The sequence below is a fragment of the Hermetia illucens genome, chromosome 2 (genome assembly GCF_905115235.1).
Source record: "Hermetia illucens chromosome 2, iHerIll2.2.curated.20191125, whole genome shotgun sequence".
Classification (NCBI taxonomy): domain Eukaryota; kingdom Metazoa; phylum Arthropoda; class Insecta; order Diptera; family Stratiomyidae; genus Hermetia; species Hermetia illucens.
This window is the reverse complement of record NC_051850.1, coordinates 112,687,237-112,706,494: the sequence shown is the minus strand read 5'-3', so window position 1 is coordinate 112,706,494 and position 19,258 is coordinate 112,687,237. Positions and strand designations below refer to the sequence as shown.

The 19,258-nt window shown below is 40.0% G+C and overlaps 1 protein-coding gene across 1 annotated transcript; it reads left to right on the top strand.

The window, feature by feature from the left end:
* Nucleotides 1–544: 544 nt before the first annotated feature.
* LOC119649321 (1,2-dihydroxy-3-keto-5-methylthiopentene dioxygenase) lies at nt 545–16,722 on the top strand. The gene is made up of 5 exons (XM_038051423.1): nt 545–992; nt 10,674–10,751; nt 10,807–10,934; nt 16,270–16,363; nt 16,440–16,722. Exons 1-5 carry the CDS (start codon nt 867–869, stop codon nt 16,560–16,562), a joined length of 549 nt encoding a protein of 182 aa, XP_037907351.1. The 5' UTR covers nt 545–866; the 3' UTR covers nt 16,563–16,722.
* Nucleotides 16,723–19,258: the final 2,536 nt, after the last annotated feature.

Genomic DNA, 19,258 nt, shown 5'->3' with positions numbered 1-19,258 from the left:
AAAAGCAAACTTAAACGCAACACAAAATGGAAATATACATAGTTTCATAGAAACATGGGCAGTTATACAAAAACTAGCCGGAATTACCTATGCACATCGTGATAATGGAAAACACGTGATATATTAACGTCTAGCGGAAAACGGTGTTGCTTTTTCATGGATAATGGAGTAATTGATTTTACATCCCTTACATTTTCATTAATTAGAATAAAATGAGAAGAACATTTTGCGGAGTTCAAGCAATTCACAATTGATAAAGAAATTGTAGAGCGGAGGCAATCCTAGGAGTGTATGTTTGTAGCTAAGGGGACAGAAGTATTCTTTAATTAATCTACGTTCTGTAATCGTCGAGTTCCGGTATCTTTAAGTTCCCATTCGAATCACTAATCTCATCCTCCAATAGCTTTGTAATCCCATTAAGAAGTTGATAAACAGTCGGGCACCGGAAAATCTTGATAAGAAAACAACCAACACACACTTGGTTCCGTCTTGCCTTTGGCTGATTCGTTCAAGCAAATATCTCGAACGAATCAGAGTAATTACTTTCCAGCCGCGCGATGAATATTCTCAGTTCGAATCTTGACTCCGCCGACCTTGCCTCGTAATCGCCGTCGCCAAAAACCCGCTTATTTCTAGAGCGGATAAGCACCCTCTCCACTTGTTGATAGACAACAGCCGATGACAATTGGCAACCATCTGAGCCATTTGACACTTTAGCTGTCTATCGCCGCTTCTGCAGTTTCCAGATCTAGAATTCATCAAGTGCCCCGTCCATCGCGTAGTTAGCTGCTGCGAGTGACTATTCTGCTGCTCGAGGCTGGTGTAAAGCGCGTAATTATAGTGAAAGGACAAAGCAGAGCCCAAAGATGGTGCAAGCCTGGTACATGGACAATGACGAGACGACAGACCAACGACTGGAACATCATTTGAATCCGCCGCAACACCTCACGATGGAAGAAGTCTACAAGAAAACGGGAGTTGAGTATTTCAAGGTAATCTTTCTGTATAATTGCATGTTATTTCTCGTTGACTAAAAATTTCAATGCAAATCACCGCGCTCCGCAAATGGAATCGATAGTGCGCAAGTCAGGCACATTTGGCGTTTGAACTTTCCTTCCATGGGATGGGTTGCACCATTCGTCGTTGAAGAGCAAGAGATTGTAGTAGATGCAGTCCCTAATTTTTGGTCAGACCCGTTTCCTTTGGTTCTTAAATTAACAAGGTCTGCGCAGTTCTTAGTCGGTGCTAAGAAATGGACCCCTGAACGTTTGTTACCTTGGATTAGCACGTTGGCTCGTAAGCGTAAAAGCAAACCAAAATTCGCGTGACCTACGAGAAATTACCAGTGAGACCCGCACTGGATGTGTTAAAATTCCAATACTAGTAACAATTTGAAGTCTGTGATCACCTTAAACCTCGTGACCGGAGTATAATTGCCCGAGGGGGAAGGTTTTAAAATATATGGAAATATTCATATACACAACTTTCCATTGAATGTGATTACTATTGGAAAACGTTTGCAAATTAATTACACTAAATTCATCGTTTTGGAGTATATAATGCTAACGTATTTACAAATCGTTTTATTTTTGATCATAGGTTATTTATTCTATTACGAGCATTACTCACATGCCTGGCATCCTTTTTACGTAATAGCTAAAAATAGTGCAGTTATTAAAGCCGAAAATCGGGTGCGATCTCAAAACTTTTTCAGGCAAGACCGATTGGCATGATATTTGGGGTGGGGGTAAGAAACAAAAGTTATACAGCGCTCATGTGCACCTCCTGCCGGCGAGGTATGGCAGCCCCCGTAGTGGGTTTTTCTTTTCGAAATAACTACAGAAATTGATTAAATGGTCAATTCTAAGTAAAAATTGTTCGTACAAATAGTTTTCGAATTATTCATGTTCAAACATGTCGTTTTCTCATCGAAAAAATGCATGTTTTACGACTGTTTTCAAGGTTTTGTGTGAAATAAAAAGGAGTAAGGGGTCAAAATATGAGCACCAAAAAAGTGTAACAGGTCCCGTTCCCAAAACCTATCCATCCGAAAAATCTGAAGAAAATCACAGTGGTGTATCTAAACGAAATCTATGCCATACAGCCCGTTCCGATATCTACACAAATAAAATTAATAATAGTATAATAAGTTAACAATAGTATAATGAATCTTACAACGTCGAATCCGGCAACGACAACGGTTTAACAATTTGCGCATTTTCTCATGGAACGTGCGCTCCCTGTACAGACCGAATGTTGCTGAGCAGCTGATCGATATCCTGTTCCAATTAAGACTGATGTAGCAGCGTTGCAGGAGATGCGATGGACAGGGACCGGTTTCCTGGAGAAGAGCCGCTACACCATATATTATAGCGGCCATCCAGTAAACCATGTGCTCGGAGTAGGATTCTTAGTCAGCCAAAAAATGAAACCTGCTGTTATCGGCTTCGAAAATATAAGCGAGAGGCTATGAACTCTGCGGTTGCGAGGCAAGTTTAGAAATATAAGCCTCATAATCGTTCACGCCCCCACAGAGGAGACTACAGAGTCGGAGAAGGATACCTTCTACAAGGCAGTTGCGCGGACTCTCGAAGCCTGTCCCAAGTATGATATCAAAATTATACTTGGAGATTTCAACAGTCAAGTAGGGGCGGAGCCCGTATTCAGGCGATACGTCGGCTCCCATAGCTTACATAGGGATACTAATGATAACGGATTGCGCATTATCCAGTTAGCACTATCGCACAAAATGGTTGTTGGAAATACTTGGTTTGCGCAGAAAGCGGTTCATAAACATACGTGGGCCTCTGCAGACGGAACCACTTTCAACCAAATTGACCACGTGCTGGGCCGCCACCTCTCAGCCTTGATGAATGTCAGAATATATAGGGGGGCCAATATAGACTCGGACCACTATCTCGTTGGCATGGTGCTCCGAGCTCGAATTACGACACCACCTACAATCCCCTCTGACAATCAGGTGAGAGTGAATACTGAAGCCATCCACAACACAGTCTTCCGCGACACCTATAAGTGGGAAATGGATGCCGCAATAACCGCAGTCAACAGAGGTCCTGGAGATAAAGCATCAACAAATGATCTTCACAACCAACTGAAGAACGTCATCATTGATACGGCCACAAAGATACTTGGCCCCAGCCGCAAAAAAGTCGGAACGGCTGGTTTAACGTTGAATGTAAGCTAGCAACGGAACGGAAGAGTGCTGCATACCGAGTAATGATGCATTCTCAAAGAACGCGGGCACGCGCAGAGACTTATTACGAACTCTGTCAAGCGGAGAAGCGACTTCATAGACGGAAAAAGGAAGCCTAGGAGAACCAACAGGTCTGTCAACTCGACAAGTATAGCGAGCAACCGCACTAGGCGTGGACTTTTTACCAACAAGTCAGCAAGATGAAGCCTTATACATCTCGACAGAATGGGCATATTGGAGCGATGGGTTGAGTACTTTGATGAACTACTGAACAACCAGAACATACATAAAAAGGGAGATATCAAACATTGCAGCTAGTATAGAGGTATCACGTTGCTGAGTACCATCTATAAGATATTCTCCTCTATCTTGCTAGGCCGGATAGCCCCATACGCCAAGAACATCATTGGTCCATACCAAAGAGGCTTCACTCCAGGCAAATCAGCAACAGATCAGATTTTCTCTCTACGGCAAGCGATGGAAAAACTGTTTGACTTTAAAGGATAGACAGGGTAAAACTATACACGGCCATGAAAGAATTCGGTATCCCGACGAAATTGAGAAGATTGACTAGGCTGACCCTGATCAATGTGCGAGGCCAGGTAAAAGCAGCAGGATAACTCTCAAGACCATTCGACATCAACAACGATCTACGACAAGTAGATGCCCTATCATGCGTCCCCTTTAACCTGGCCCTGGAGAAAGTAAACCGTGATGCTGATGTAAATGTAAGAGCTACGGTCCTCTTTAAATCCACCCAAATACTGTCGACATCGTGGGAAGAACGACCCGAGACGTACAAACTGCCTTCATCCAGATCGAGCAGGCGACGCGAGATCTTGGGCTGCACAACAATAAAGGCAAAACAAAATATATGGTGGCACAGTCAGCACCCAAAACCAACCAAACAAAAACATCAAATCGCACTGATCAAACGGGAAGAATAAAGATAGGAGACTACAATTTTGAGACCGTTGATAATTTCTCCTATATAGGGTCGAAAATCATAACCGATAACAGCTGCGATGATGAAATCCGCGCACGGTTGTTGTCAGCCAACAGAGCCTATTTCAGCTTACAAAAACTGTTCCGCTTGAAACGTCTCACCATAGGGTCAAAGCTCTTACTGTACAAGACAATGATCTTGCCAGTCCTCATGTATTCCTCGGAGACTGGTTCTTAGCAAGAAGAATTGCGAACTCTTGGTCGCGTTCGAGAGAAGAATCCTCCGAAGAATTTTCGGCCCCCTACATGAGGATGGACGATTCCGTAGCCTACATAGCAACGAAATATATGAGCGATACCATGACCGTTGTGGATAAAATCCGGCTCAATAGCTTACGGTGGGCGGGTCACTTAATCCGTATGGATGAGGATGATTAAGCCCGGAAAGTCTATAAGGGCAATATCTATGGTAGAAAAAGAAAACGAGGCAGACCCTGCCTAAGATGGAGCGATGGGCCGGGACCGGGTTGTCTGTAGTTCCTTATTAAGGCAGGTCTCCGACCAGATACCGGTTGTTGCGCCGGTGATGATGATGAATAGTATATTAGCATATTTTAGAAATTTAACCGGAAACCCCCCTTAAGTTCATGTTAGAACTACAAAATATTGCATTTGTATAAAGGACTACAAAAGGCACAATTTGGTCAAGTTTAAACGAAATCCAACTATTATTAACAAAGTTATAGAGGATGAGACTTTGCCATTAGTGGTGAATTTCGTCTATTCTACAACTTGTATGATGTCATCATCCCATATCAATTCGTCAATATCACACAAAGTGAGCTCGCATGAATGAGGAGTCACAAAGAAACATTTTAAATTTTTGGATCATTGTTATATCAATATTAATTACTTCAGACAAACATGTGCGTATGTAGGTATATACGAATGAAGTTGCTGTGGGGTGGGGGGAAGTTTGCTAGTAGTTATTTGAGTTATATGAATGGCGGCTATATAATGTTCCGAAATAATTACTTTCACGCACGTGGTGGTATCTCCAAAAACAGTTAAATATCACATTCCTTCAAAGCCTAAAGAAGGCTCTACAAGATGAATGGAATAGTATTCCTCAAACTATTACACAGAAACTTGTATCATCTATGCCTTTCTTTTAACATATTGTGATAGGATAATACTTTCAAGAGGAACTATGAAAAATAATATGGTGATATCTACTTTCGTTTTAATTCTATAAGCGTGCTTCGAAAGGTTCCCATATAGTAGAAACAATAATAAAGGCTTTTTCTCAAAACAGGTTATTCTGAAGGGCGATAGCACAGAGAAAATTCTAATGAATAGATTAATCCAATTTAGCGACTGGACGCACCTAAAATTAGATAAATACATTAAATTTTTGAGATTTGCTTCCGCTTGACAAACTGGCAAAATTCAAATTTAGGTGTTAATAGTAGATGCACCTCAGAACTAACGAAATATTTTTACTGAATTCGTTACAGTTGGAAAGCCTGAGTGACTATCCCGCGCATTTATATTTCTTTGTGTTCTCACACTGCAATATCTCGATACTGTTGTCGCCATTTAGTTTTTTTTGTTTCTTTTCTAACCTTTCTGAAATATTTATTTTAAAGATTCATCAAATAATCGTGAAGGCCGGCAGCTTTTATAATTACGTTTTTATAATAGTTTTAAACTTACCTGTTTCATGCGTTTAACACTAGAATAACTCATTAAGGGGGTCATCCCATGTGAAGGCCGCTCTTTTTAGAATTTTTTTGTGAAGAACTGGATAAAGGTACAAATGCGAATTTTTCACCATATATTTATTAACATCTTGAGCATACGTAGTAATTGCGGCCCGATAGCCTATTTCATTATTGAAATACAAAGCAACTGATACACCTATCTCCAAAAAAGGTGTTTTTTATGCTGCCTCGCTAGAGGGCGCTGCGATCATCTTTAAGGAAAAATGTATACGGAATTTTAACGTGCGGATTTAACGACAAACCGCAAACTAGGTTTATTAAAAAATATTGAAAAGTAAATTTTTGGTGCCTTGTTAAACTTTTTTTTTGTGAATTTCGGTGTTTTTTCAAGGCTTCTGTAATGAATGAAAGAAAACTACCGAATGAATCGCAATTATCCTAGTTTGCGGACCGTAGAAATATGTTCTGAATAAGACCTGACAATTTCAAAGAATTTCGTTGGATAGATTTTGGGCTATGGTGGTAGCAGATTTTCAACATGCAGTTTTGAGAAAAATGCATTTAAAAAGTAGAATGCGATTTTTAACCATAAAATCTTACCTGACCATTAATCTGCTATATCTGGTTCATAAACCTTAGGTTTCTTGAAGAAACACAAGTAGAGCCTTGGCTTTAATTTTTATGATTTTAGCGAGGCCACTGGGACCGATAGATACGCGCTTTATTACGGCGATCGCCATAAACCTGGCATGTGACATTTTACCTGTTTAACACTGTAATTTCCGAACGAATTCGAATATAAAAAAACACTTTGTCTATATATTCTACACTACATCTAGATACGATTGATGCCAAAAAATCGTTTCCTCGGATCCGGCACACGGGATGACAGAATTAAGAAATTAAAAATCACAACCACATGTACTTCACATATATATATGTATGTACAATCTCTAAGGTAACCTATTATTTTTACCGGGGACATGCAGTTCTGTCTTTTGTCAAACAAATTTTTATTTCCGTGTAAACAATATTGTACTTCAGTCGGCACATTAGGCATGACAAAACTATTTGCTAATTAGCGATTGGTTGGTTGATTTCTTCTCTATCAGATATTTTTATTTTAGCGTCATTATCATCATTCTCACCGGTGATCTCGTTTCCTGCAATGTAGCGAACATCTTCCAGAATTAAAAGTTCATTAAGAATATCAGTTATCAGGGCATCGTCGTCAATCTGGACACAGTCCAGTACCGTTGTAAACAAGCTGGGATACCGGAAGCTGGGCGCTTCGGGTAAAAGGTTTTGTGTTCATCTTGTCTGAGGAACTCCCTATGCACGATTTTCCAAAATGCAAAATATTTCTTCATTAATTGCTAAAGTCTCGATATAGATATGTACATACATATCAAAGACATCAATATTGTCCTAATCCTAAATGAACAAACGTTGACCGTGAAATGTGAAATTTTGACCCTCTATAAAATTAATAATAATAGTAGGATTTCATTCACTCTTCATAAGGCTATGCCTTATATTATCCTTTGTATCAAAGCAATTTTGTATATGTAGGATGAACTTAAGGAGAGTTTTCGGTTAAATTTCTTAAATATAGTAATATGCTATTATTGACTTTATTTGAGCAGATATCGTAATGGGCCTAAATTTCAAATAGGTTCATTGAATCTATTTTAATAAGGTTTTGTTTCACACAAATGTTTAAAGAGAGCGGCAAATAGCCTTCGTTATCCCGTTAGCATCGAAAACTTTGAAACAATTTGTAATCATGGTAGGCGTGACATCTTGAGTCGATACACAGAACATTTACCGAATTGTGATGAGCCGGCTATTGAAAGGTAAACTCCTACATCAAAACCCTGTTTCTACAACATTGTAGAAAATCTTAGCATATTCCGCGACGCATTTGTCTGGTTCGCTCCAACTTTCTCTACGTTTAAAGCCAACTTCATATCTTCTTCCAAACAGAGATGTAAAGGGTTTCGAAAATTAGAAGGCTTTATAAGAGCGAGATTCAATTGTTCCAATATCTCTCCCGATGCTCCATTCCCCTAACGTTCGCTGTTTCCCCATAGACTTAAATGAATTAGTTTATGAGCTGGTTTGATTACAGTGCTCTGAATGTATGTATATATCCAAGGATTGCGTATCGAATAGTATATCTAGAGCCGCGCCAGATCTCACGTTCGTAGCGCCGGTAGTATCCATACATACAGCTATTTTTGATGCTAGCTTACAGCTTAACCCACCATATTACCGATGCATGGGCGATCATCGGCCTAATGATAGCAATATATATCCACATTACTACATGAAGCGAAAGTTCCCATGTCAAAGCAAAAGTCCGCCTGCACAGCCAATAAACTGTGAGAGCTCATATTTTCTTCTACATGTTTTATCCAATGAAGCTTCTTATCTAAAATGACTTCCAGACATTTGACTTTTTCGAAGAAGTGAAAGGTTATTCCTCTCATCATGCTGGTTCTATTTGGACTGACTGCCAGAAGCACCAACTGTCAATCTAATTAACGGACTGAAGAAGAGACTCACAGAACTTTCCACGCTGGTAAGCATATTGGTTTTCATTTTCCGAATACGACCTGATGTTAAGCTGGTTCATCTGAAGTTTTTCGGCTTTGAATATTGCTACGAGGACAATGTTAGCCTTCTGCCAAGGGTTAGGCATGTAGCCTAGAGCAAGCTAAAGGAGTTCTTATTTATAGGTTATACTTCAATTTATAGGTAGTTCATTCAACTTTGCCCAATTCCTTTTCTAAGATTTCGGCTTTATAATAGAATCTGTTATTAGGTCAATTACTTTAATCTCTTAGGCCCGAGGTTCTCGTCGTCTTTCATGGCAGTCATCATAAATAAAGCCTGGTATGGTGTTAGTATTCCTGTGAGAAAGACCAGCTTCATTGCTGATTGCTGACCGCCGACCCTTCGCAGAAGACATAGAAGTCGGTCCTAGTGCGAAGCAAAACGAAGTGTTGCTAACCACAGATGTGTTATTCTTACGCTTCTTGTACGCTTCGTGTAGGTTTCATCAGTTCCGCTTCCTTGTGTCCAATTTCCCTAGATATTCTCACACCTGGTGATGCGGCAATACATATTCCTAAGGACACATACCACCATTAGACCAGTTGCATTCACATGCGGTAAGGAAGGAGGAAGGCTTTTGATAGGTAGATTTTAGCCCGTAGCCGCCGTTCTTAGTCTGATCTGAATCTAGTGATCCGAAATCGGCACTTCGGCCACGGCTTGATAGTTCTTAGATTTTATATTCATATTTGGACACTCTTAGTAGCGAACTATCCGAGGATGTCTGCTTTTAACGCAATTCTGTAGAATCCTAACCTTTTTCTTAAATTCTTCGTTCGCTTGCATATAAAAACAATGGCTTTCGACGCCTTCTGAAAAAAGTATATGTTCCTTCACTGAACTCATTCGTGATTTCACCTTTATTGCAGGAAAAAATTAAGTTTACTTTATTACTATAGACTATGAGAAATGTAATATTTTAATAATCAGAGAAATTTGTGTTTTTCTTATAAGAAAATTAACTTAATGAACTTCTGAAAATCGAATGATGCCATGATAGGGCATTAGTTTCCACGTTGGTAGTCCAAACTTCTAGAATCGACGCTTGATGCAACCTAAATATACCTCACAAGGGCATCGTTTTTTTACGTGAATTGCTCTAGAGGCCTTAACCACTTTAGAAATCGATACTGATTTCTGCGAAAAAGGAGAAACAGCGTCCATTCCCAATGATGATAAGGACTCTACTGTCCTTGATTCCATGATCATCGAATCCATACTGTGTTTTTCCCGGGACTCTATACTTGGCCCGAAAACTTAACTTTCATCATTCAATTCTGTCCTGCGCTTATTAAAAGACCAAAACTAGAAAACTTGTTACTGCACTTTCGTCAGCTAATTGATTCATATCTCCGCTCTTCTGATTATAATAGTTATCGTTCCGATGTTTGTAGTTCTTCTAAATAAAAATAAAACTAGGTAGCTTTCTCCTACTACAATATATTTTAATAGTTAGTAAATACGTATTTCTCTTTCTTCTCTTCCTCAGTACTTAAGCTACTTCTTAAGCTTAAGTACTGAGGAAGAGAGTAAGTAACTCTCGAAGAAAGCTACCTAGTTTTATTTTTATTCACTCTTCTGTTTCGGCCTTAAGTTTGATTACTTTACCAAATTTTAATTGCCTATCTCCATCGCGAAAGCTTTAATTTGCAGGAAAAAAATCAACGCATTTTCCCAGATATTCACCTTTCTTATCAAAATCACCAGGAATAAAGCAATGATTTCAAAGTTTCCTAGCAATCATAATCACGTAAATACTAAACTGTGGGGACTCTCCACTATAAATGTTCAATTTGAGCCTTACCGCTAAGAACCCTGGTGTTCATCCTGAACCCCAAACAGTAATACAATGAGAAAGAAAATGAATAAGACATATTCCAGAAGAAGCGTCAGGGTATATAGGAAATGATTTAACCACAGGACCTAGCTTGTCCCTGCGGAAGGTCGCGGTTCAAATCTCACTGATGGTAGAGGAATTTGTATCGTCAGTGGATGTCGAGCAAGGTAATAGCCACGGGCGAGCGCAATCCTGACCACCGTCACGGTCTTGAATGAAATGCTCTAACACGCCGGAAATCCCAGATCGAACTGGATTGTCACAAAAACGATTATTATTATTATAAGAATCTTCAGCAATTTTTAAAATTTCACAACTTGTTTACTAATTTCAGCTTAATCCGCGTACCTTTGAAACTGATGGAATTTTGGAAAAAATACGCTCGAATAGAGGATATTCCTATGAAGATGAGGTTGGTTTCTTTATTTTTGTATTGTAAACTGTGTAATTCATGTGCTCTCTTGCAGATGACATGTTCCAAAGAGTGCCTTCCGGATTACGACACAAAAATCAAACAATTTTTTGCTGAACATCTTCATACTGACGAAGAAATACGATTCGTTGTTGATGGATCTGGATACTTTGATGCTCGAGAGTAAGTAATTCAAGAAAATGTTGATTATTTCAGCCGCTCATGCATTAATTTCTCTTAAACTAACGAATATAATCTACTTTTTGTTTTTTTACTTTGACTGCCAGGTTAAGCTTTCATTTTCAAAAGTTTATATTCAAAATGTTCATTCCTAGGTTACGGTAGCCTAGGAAAAAAGAAAGTGAGTGCTTAGGTCAGTTCTATCCTTTTGGTTTTCCGAAAACACTCTTGGGTATGAATGCCCTTTCCATGACTGACCTGTTAGTTAAAGTAATCCTAAAAAACCTGAGACCATCTGACGGTAATTATTTTCTTGTGTTGAATATGACTGACAGAGTGAGTTTTTTCGAAAACAAATCTTGAAATTTAGACCGCGTTCATTAGAGCCGCTTAATATTTACCAAGGGATTTCCTAGCAGACACACATCTGTTCCTATCGTTAGAATATCCTCGATCATCAAGGACTACATAGTTCTCATCCAGTAACGCTTCGGCGCCAGGCTCTCGGATTTGTGCTAGTGTTGTCTGCTGTAGCCAAATTTTGGCTCCGGCAACCATATGATTCATGCTTAAAACGCAATGGGCTTCATTATGCATCTATGTATATATTCAATGAATTCGTTATGATAAAATGGGGAAATAATCCTGCAGTACCAGAGTAATATTGTTCCTAAGGATGGTATTTTCAAATCGTAAATATTTTATTTTTATGAACTTTAGCTTTTGCTAGCCAAACCTGCTTGACTGTCGATCAAATGACGATTTTTTTGAAAACGCTTTTTTACTGAAGGTAGATACCTACCCATAAACACGACTGTCTCAGCATTTGATGCCAACTGAAACCTCATATCAACTATGCTGACAACAGCAGGCTGCTTGGTTCGCGCGAGCCTAAGTTTACTCAAACTATAAGTAAGCTTGGTTTTCGATTGAATATGTGGAGTTCATGAGGATGGATTTAGATTTTCCATCGATGAACAACAGTCTATCATGCGTCCCTTTTAACCTGGCTCTGGAGAAAGTTATTCGCGATGCAGATTTCAATGTAAGAGGTACCATCCTCTTCAAGTCCACTGAACTACTGGTCTGTGCTGACGATATTGAAATTATGGGAAGAAAAACCCGAGATGCAAAGTCTACTATCATCTAGATCGAGTAGGCAGCACGAAATCTGGGGCTCAACAGGCTGCGGTGGGCGGGTCACCTAATTCCTATGGATGAGGATGATCCAACTCGGAATGCCTATTAAAGCAATATCTATAGTAGGAAAAGAAGATGTGGCAGACCCTGCCTGACATGGAACGATGACGTAGGTCAGGACGTCAGACACCTTTTAGGGATATTGAATTGGTGAACCTCGGTGCAAAACTCCTTACTTGGGCAGGCCTAGACCGAATACCGGTTGTTGCACCGTTGATGATGATCGATGAGTTTAGGCCTGCCTACTCGCTCAAGCCACAATAGTGAAGATAGAAATTTTATCTTTGTTTGATTTCTTGTTGGTTGGAATAGGAAAGTAAATTGATTTCGACAATGTTACTGGATGAAATTTGGGGGCATCTTACATCCACAACTCATTGATCGCGACTACATAATAACTCCTGTAGCAACGGAGTCCTCGGGATGATAGTAATGTGAGAGCGCTGCCGTGTGTGAGCGACTTAGCGCGGATTCACCTGGACCCCACACCAAGTTCGCAATTCACCACGACTGAGCAACTCGGATGACACCCGTCTGAGCACCTAGTTGTCCGCATCGGGATGGGAGCCGTAGCGATCGGATGCGAATCAGTCAGCTGCCATTCGTCACCGATATATCTACATTGTATCTTTCAATTAGTTTAACTATATTATTATTAATTAAAAGTATGAATGAAGTGAATTGATTGTTATTATTATTAATTTATATAATAAAAGTAAGAGCTCATATAGGTTGTAGGGTGAAACAATTTGAAATGATGTCAACATAAGTCAAATATTTATAACAGTAGCACCTTGGCTTGGCATTTCATTACTGCCATGTTTAACATTTCCACTCTAACCTCGCATAGAGCTTTTCAAATTATCTTCTCCGTCCGATAAACTATACAATTGGAAGAGCTAAGAAACTAAAGACAAATTCTGAACTTGCACTTGCAAAAGCGATACTACTACGTGATGCAAGAAACTAGCAAATATTTTTGCAGGTACATTTTGGTAGCATTTTTGAAAGAAACCCTCACATTTTCTACAATAACGACCTTTCAAGACCTTTAAATAATACAGTCGCCTTCGCATACGATGTTGCAATCCTTTTGTGGACGAATCAGTGAATTGTTTCACAAGTTTAATTTGTTTAAACCATGCTAAATCCAGTTCGTTTACATAATAATGAACACACCATCAATAATGCATGGATCTCAAGCTAAGACTCTGTGAAATATGGAGGTATTGCAATAATAATTTTACGCTGGAAGAAGCACGTGAAAATGAGAAGGAATCGGGTAGAAATTTATATAAAACAAAAGCAAATAGATTGGAAACTTCAGATATACAATCAAGCACTAAAGTACATTTGATGTTATGATATCTAGCTTTAGGTGGGGTATAGGGCGTCAACCACACCTACGCGACGTCGTTCATGGTTGAAATGCGCTTCAACTCCATTTAAGGTGAGGTACTCGCTCTCTTCCTCTAGGAAGGCTTGGAATTTTTGAGTGACAGTGAGGTCGCTTTCCATATGCTATTGCCATATAACAGTCCGAATTCACACATCACGTAACTAGTAATTTCATCAAGAAAAGGCGGAACTTCGCCAGATGTGACACCATTAGGAGTCACGATGAAGTGTTCCTTCCACCTCCTCAGCTGCTCGTTATTGTGAATGAGAAGACGACCATTAAAGCTCTGCAGAGGACCATCGGAAGGTTTGCGACCGCATGCGGCCTCTTTCGCTTCCCTGACCAGCGCAATAATAAATTCCCTTTTGTCACGACGCACACTACGTTAAACTTGGCATCACTCGCAGCGGCAAATACAGGCTTTAATGCCTTCCTTTCATCGATCTGCTTCCACGATTCCAAGCAACTCATAAATCTACTTCTGATCGCAAACTGGTCAATCAGATTGCTCGTATGGTGTCTTTCAGTTGAATTCCAACTGACCTTGTGGAAAGCTTTGTGCTTGAACACACAGACCATAACTTTTCCACCATGGACGTTATGGTCGCCAAGACCGAGCTTCCCCACCACATACCCGAGAAAGGTGTTGTCAGAGTCCATTTTGACATTCGGATCACCCATCACGATTGCAATGTCCCCCATGACGATCACAATGTCGCCTTTAGGAAGCTTCTCCTGAATTAAGTATTTTCTTCTCGAAGAAAGCATCCTCCTCTACTATATGGGAAGTCTCCGCAGGTGCATAACACTGTACAATTGTGATGCTCCTTGGAATCTTGCAGTCAAAAGTCTGTTAGAAACCGGCCCTTAGGTAAAGAAAGCGCGCCTTGCAGTAGCCGTCAGAAACAATCCGACAATGCGTCGTGTCTGCTTCCATTTGGTTTTCAAGAGTACAAAGACACAGTGTCGTTAGTGTGGCGAGAGGGAGAGCAGTACTCTCCAGAGTGCTTATATCATTGGAATTCTCGCTCGAGTTGGAGGAAGCGAGCATTCTGAGGAACCTTGATATCGTTGTCGAGGAGTGTGCGCACATTCGTGCCATTCACAGTCGGCTTTCCACAGCCAAAGGTCGTGCGTGTGAAATAAAACCCTATCCGAGCGTTTGCTGGCGTTTCGGTAGCAGTAAAGTTTGGAAATTTGCAGGTCGCTAGCCCACAAATTTCCTTTTTAGTCATTTTTTTTTTTGCTAAGCAAGGAAGACTTTGAATCTATTCTTAAGGATCCGCGGAATCGAATTTTTTTTGGCATCATTTGTATCTAGATACAGTGATTTTTTGATATTGATATTTGAAGTCGTTCGAAATTTATAGTGTTCAACACGTAATAAGTCACATGCCAGATTTATGACGATCGCCGAGCTAAAGCGTGTATTTGTCGGTCCGAATGACGTTCGATTGACTTTACTAAAAGGACAAGAATTGAAGCCAAGGCTGTACATGTGTTTCTTGAAGAAACCTAAGGTTTATGGATTAGGTATAGCAGATTAATGGCCAGTTAAGATTTTGTGGCTAAAAATCGCATTCTACTTTTTAAATGCGTTTTTCTCGAAACTGCATGTTGAAAATCGGGTTCCATCATAGCCCAAAATCTATCCAACAAAATTCTTTGAAATTTTCACGACTTATTCAGAACATATTTCTTCGTCCGCAAAGTAGGATAATTGCGATAATTCAGTAGTTTTTTTTTATTCATTAAAGAAACCTTGAAAAAAAAACACCAAAATTCACATGGTAACAAAAATTTAGTTTTTGATATTTTTTAATAATCCTAGTTTGCGGACTGTAGTTAAGCCTGTACGTTAAAATGCCATTTACTTTTTTTTTCTTTAATATGATCGCAGCGCCCTCTAGCGTGGTAGCAGAAAAACATCTTTTTTTGGAGATGGGTGTATAAATTGCTCTGTATTTCAATAACGAACTATGCGCTCGGGCTGGAAAAATTACTATGCACGCTCAAGATACTAATAAATCTATGGTGGTCGTATTTGTATCTTCGTCCAGTTCTTCACAAAAAATGTCTAAAAAAAGCGAAAAAACGGCCTTCACACGGGATGACCCCCTTAAACCCCAATTCACATGAGGGATACTGAAGTGAAATTATGTAACGATTTCGAGACAAAATGTTGAGAAACATTGTCTATGCAAACCGTTAAAATGGGTAGGAGGGGTTCCCCCAGATTCAGAGAGAAATTAAAAAAAATGACAGGTTGACACGATGCCTAGAAAAAGCTTTGAACGAAGATTTGCAAAATACCTGCAGGTGACTACATCGCAATTGCCTCAATGGTCATGCCAGGCAAAGAGCAACCGGTGGATTATCAAACGGTTTCAGCCCGCTTTGAAAAACTCGGAAGGGTGACAGAGATCGACATGACAAAAGCCTTTACCAACGCACACAGGATTTACAAAGCTTCTGTTGTGTTAATGACACGAATGCTATTGGCGGGTATATTCCGAGTGGGTTTCAAAGGAAGAATTTGCCCATTCACCATTTTCGCAAGCCCTAACAATACTAAGTTCAATTATACTCGGCAAAACCACAGAAATTGAAGAGGCAATAAAAACAATAAATTTTGAGAATTCATATTAATAATCTGACATTTATTTTTTATTTTCTATTCGACCAAAAGTGGAGTTGTCTTCAATTTAAGATTTTTTTTCACTTTTACTTCATTTCTAGTTCTGATGACAAATGGATTAGAATTCACGTTACTCCTGGCGATATGATTGTGCTTCCCGCTGGCATATATCATCGCTTTACATTGGACACAAACGTAAGCAATTCCATTCTACATTTTTCAAAGATGGTCAATTACATTTCTATTAATGTTTATATTTTATTTATGTTAGAACTACATCAAAGCGAAACGATACTTCATTGGCGAACCAGTTTGGCAACCATACAATAGACCTGCGGACGATATGGAGTGCAGGAAGGACTATATCGAACGTCTCTCCGAGGGATTTAAATGAGGAATGATATAAGGCATCTAAAACTACATCAACATTGTGCATCGAAAAGTGGCTGTAATTGGAAATTTTGTTATATCGACTAACGTCCTTAATATACACAATTATGCATATCTAAATTCGCACTAATAAAGTTCGGACGCTTATTATTTTAGGACAAGGATCTGTCGTGTTTAAAGCAGATGATAATTTTTCAATTTATCAGTTTAGTGAAATGGCAGAAAATCCCAAATATTTGGTGATAAACAGCTCTCAAATAGGGCAGTTGAAGCTATAAGCTGTGAGACTCAGGTTCTTTATTCTGGAATGAACACGTTTTTTTCCTACTCTCAACTCCTGACTAGCATATTAGAAAGGATATATTATGAAGGAGCCCCGTGCCTTAAACCACTAGTGATGGTGTAAACTTTCGAAAGTAATCTTGCTCCTTTTATCTGGGAGGCATATCGCGTCAACCACAACTGCATGCCATCGTTGCTGCCGAAGCTCTTCATTCGAAATTGTATCAGGCCAGAGGAGGTATGCAAGTGTCCACGCAGACTTGGAGGTTTAGAGAACAAAGTGGTCAGTTTCTATGTGCTACTCTCATTAGCGACACAGAGAAAACATTGGCACGGGACAGTATCAACTTGGTGTTGGTGTTGAAACATCTGCATTGTCGAGAGAAACAACGCTTCCTAGATATTCAAATTGATTAGCGTATTCAATGATCTCTCCATTAATGCAGATAAGAGAGTGCGACGACACGTCAGACTGAAAACCTTGGTTTTGTTGGGTTTATCTCTCAAAATAGCCCGGAGGTTTGTGGTGCAGTGAAAGGACGATTTTAGCTCTTAGCTTAGCAACAGCAGGAAGCACGGAGATCCTCTGCCAATTGTTACGGGACGGGTGTCTTTTTGCGGAATCTTAATGATCATCCCTCCCTCATCCCTCTTTCCACTCTCTCGAATAGATTCAAATTCCTAGGATTTCCGTATAAGTGTAAGTAGCAGCTGAACAGAAGCTGCAATAGCTGCGATGAACAAAATGCAGAAGGACCGTCAAAGCCGGCGACTTTACTCTGCTTACTTACTTCTATCCGCATGTTACAAAACGATAATTAGACATTTTATTTATTGCACGTAGTGAAGTGCCCCCTTCCACGCTCTCAGCTGACCAGCACAATAGTCAATTTAATTTTGTCACGGCGTACATTATCTTGTCTTTCTTCACATTTTTGGAGGTATTTTCCGACTGGTCAGCAAGATAACTTTCCCACCGTCAAGCGACAGCTGGACCATGTAAGCGGTCGGCGTTGGACTTGGCTGGTCGAAGCTTTCCAATCATGGGAGATACAGCTGACAAAACACATAAAAGGAGTGACCATCAAACCCGATTCCAGTGTCCCTCTCGTTGTGCACATACAGAAAACAGCTCTTAAATCTATTGCTGAACGCAATGTGGTTAACTTGATAGTTAAAGACGAGGCAGCAGAAGCTGTAGAAATCCACAATCATTCCACCATTATCATTGGAACCACCAAGACCAAGGTGTTGTCAGAACCTACCTTGACATTCATATCCCCCACCAAGATCATAATGTCAAAATAATGAGAGCGCTCCTTGTTACCGAGGCTGCATTCATTTCTACTGCTGTCAGGTTTTTCGAAGTACAATAATACAATGCATGAAGAGAAAGAAAAGTGCTCTCCAGAGTTCCCCCATCTTACGCCACTTAACTACAGAATGTCCAACTTATATTGTTGAAATTCTCGTTTAAGTTCACGCAAGCGAGTATTCTGGGAAACTTCGATACCATTTTCAAGGAGCATATTCCAAAAACCAACTGGTGTCCAGATACGATAATTAAACATCATTGCCGACAGTATCGTCCTTATCCGAGGCATGGATAACTAGCTTACTACTTCCCACAGCTAGAGAGCAAGAGAGATTCACGTTAAGTAGGCTACAGGGACTAGTTTTTTTCACTTTTCAATGTTAATATTGCGACAGGACTTGATTACATCACTGGCGACAGGATCCAGATTGCAATTAAATATCTTTTTGCTCTAAACTGACTCCGCTTTTGCCATCTCTTCCAATTGGGCTACATTAACTTTTGTTGTTGCTTATGTATACTTGCACTATGCTTACCTCCCTCATCTATACGAACCTTAATGTGTCCCCCTTTCCCTTTTTGCTGGGGCATCCACCGTACTTGCCAAACGGACTGCAGAGAGTGCATTGCAGAGCGAATTGGAGAAACAACGGAAGAGACTTTGGAGAACTTTAGTCTCCAGGGCACAAAAAAAGACAAGAAGATATGTGTATTCCGCCGCGCGATAAATGGCAATGTGCCTCAAATCAAGATAAATAAGAATGGCGGAGCGACGAAAGGAAAGGCGAAGAAACCATAGAGAGTTGGATTTCTAACACTGCTCATTAAACCGATGGAAAGCAGGACGCTATAAGATCAAGCCCAGAGACAGTGGAGCAGAAGTGCCTTTCATCATAGGGCAGGCGGAATCCTCTTTGAATTTAGTTCGAAGATAAACGACAATGGATCTTCCTGCGAGGCGCTCAAAAGGCTACGAGGAGAGAGGGCTTTGGTTTTTAGCCCGGAGCCTATGTGCCTTTCGGAAACCTGAGACCTTAACCCCTCTTATAGGAAACACCGAAGTGTAGTAGGCTATCAACCAGATGAGCATCAACGATGCTCGG

Excerpts from the sequence above, each read along its gene's own strand:
- LOC119649321 (XM_038051423.1), top strand. The coding sequence starts at position 867 with ATGGTGCAAGCCTGGTACATGGACAATGACGAGACGACAGACCAACGA. Across the intron at positions 993-10,673 it reads CGGGAGTTGAGTATTTCAAG|CTTAATCCGCGTACCTTTGA; the intron begins GTAATCTTTCTG and ends TACTAATTTCAG. Across the intron at positions 10,935-16,269 it reads GGATACTTTGATGCTCGAGA|TTCTGATGACAAATGGATTA; the intron begins GTAAGTAATTCA and ends CTTCATTTCTAG.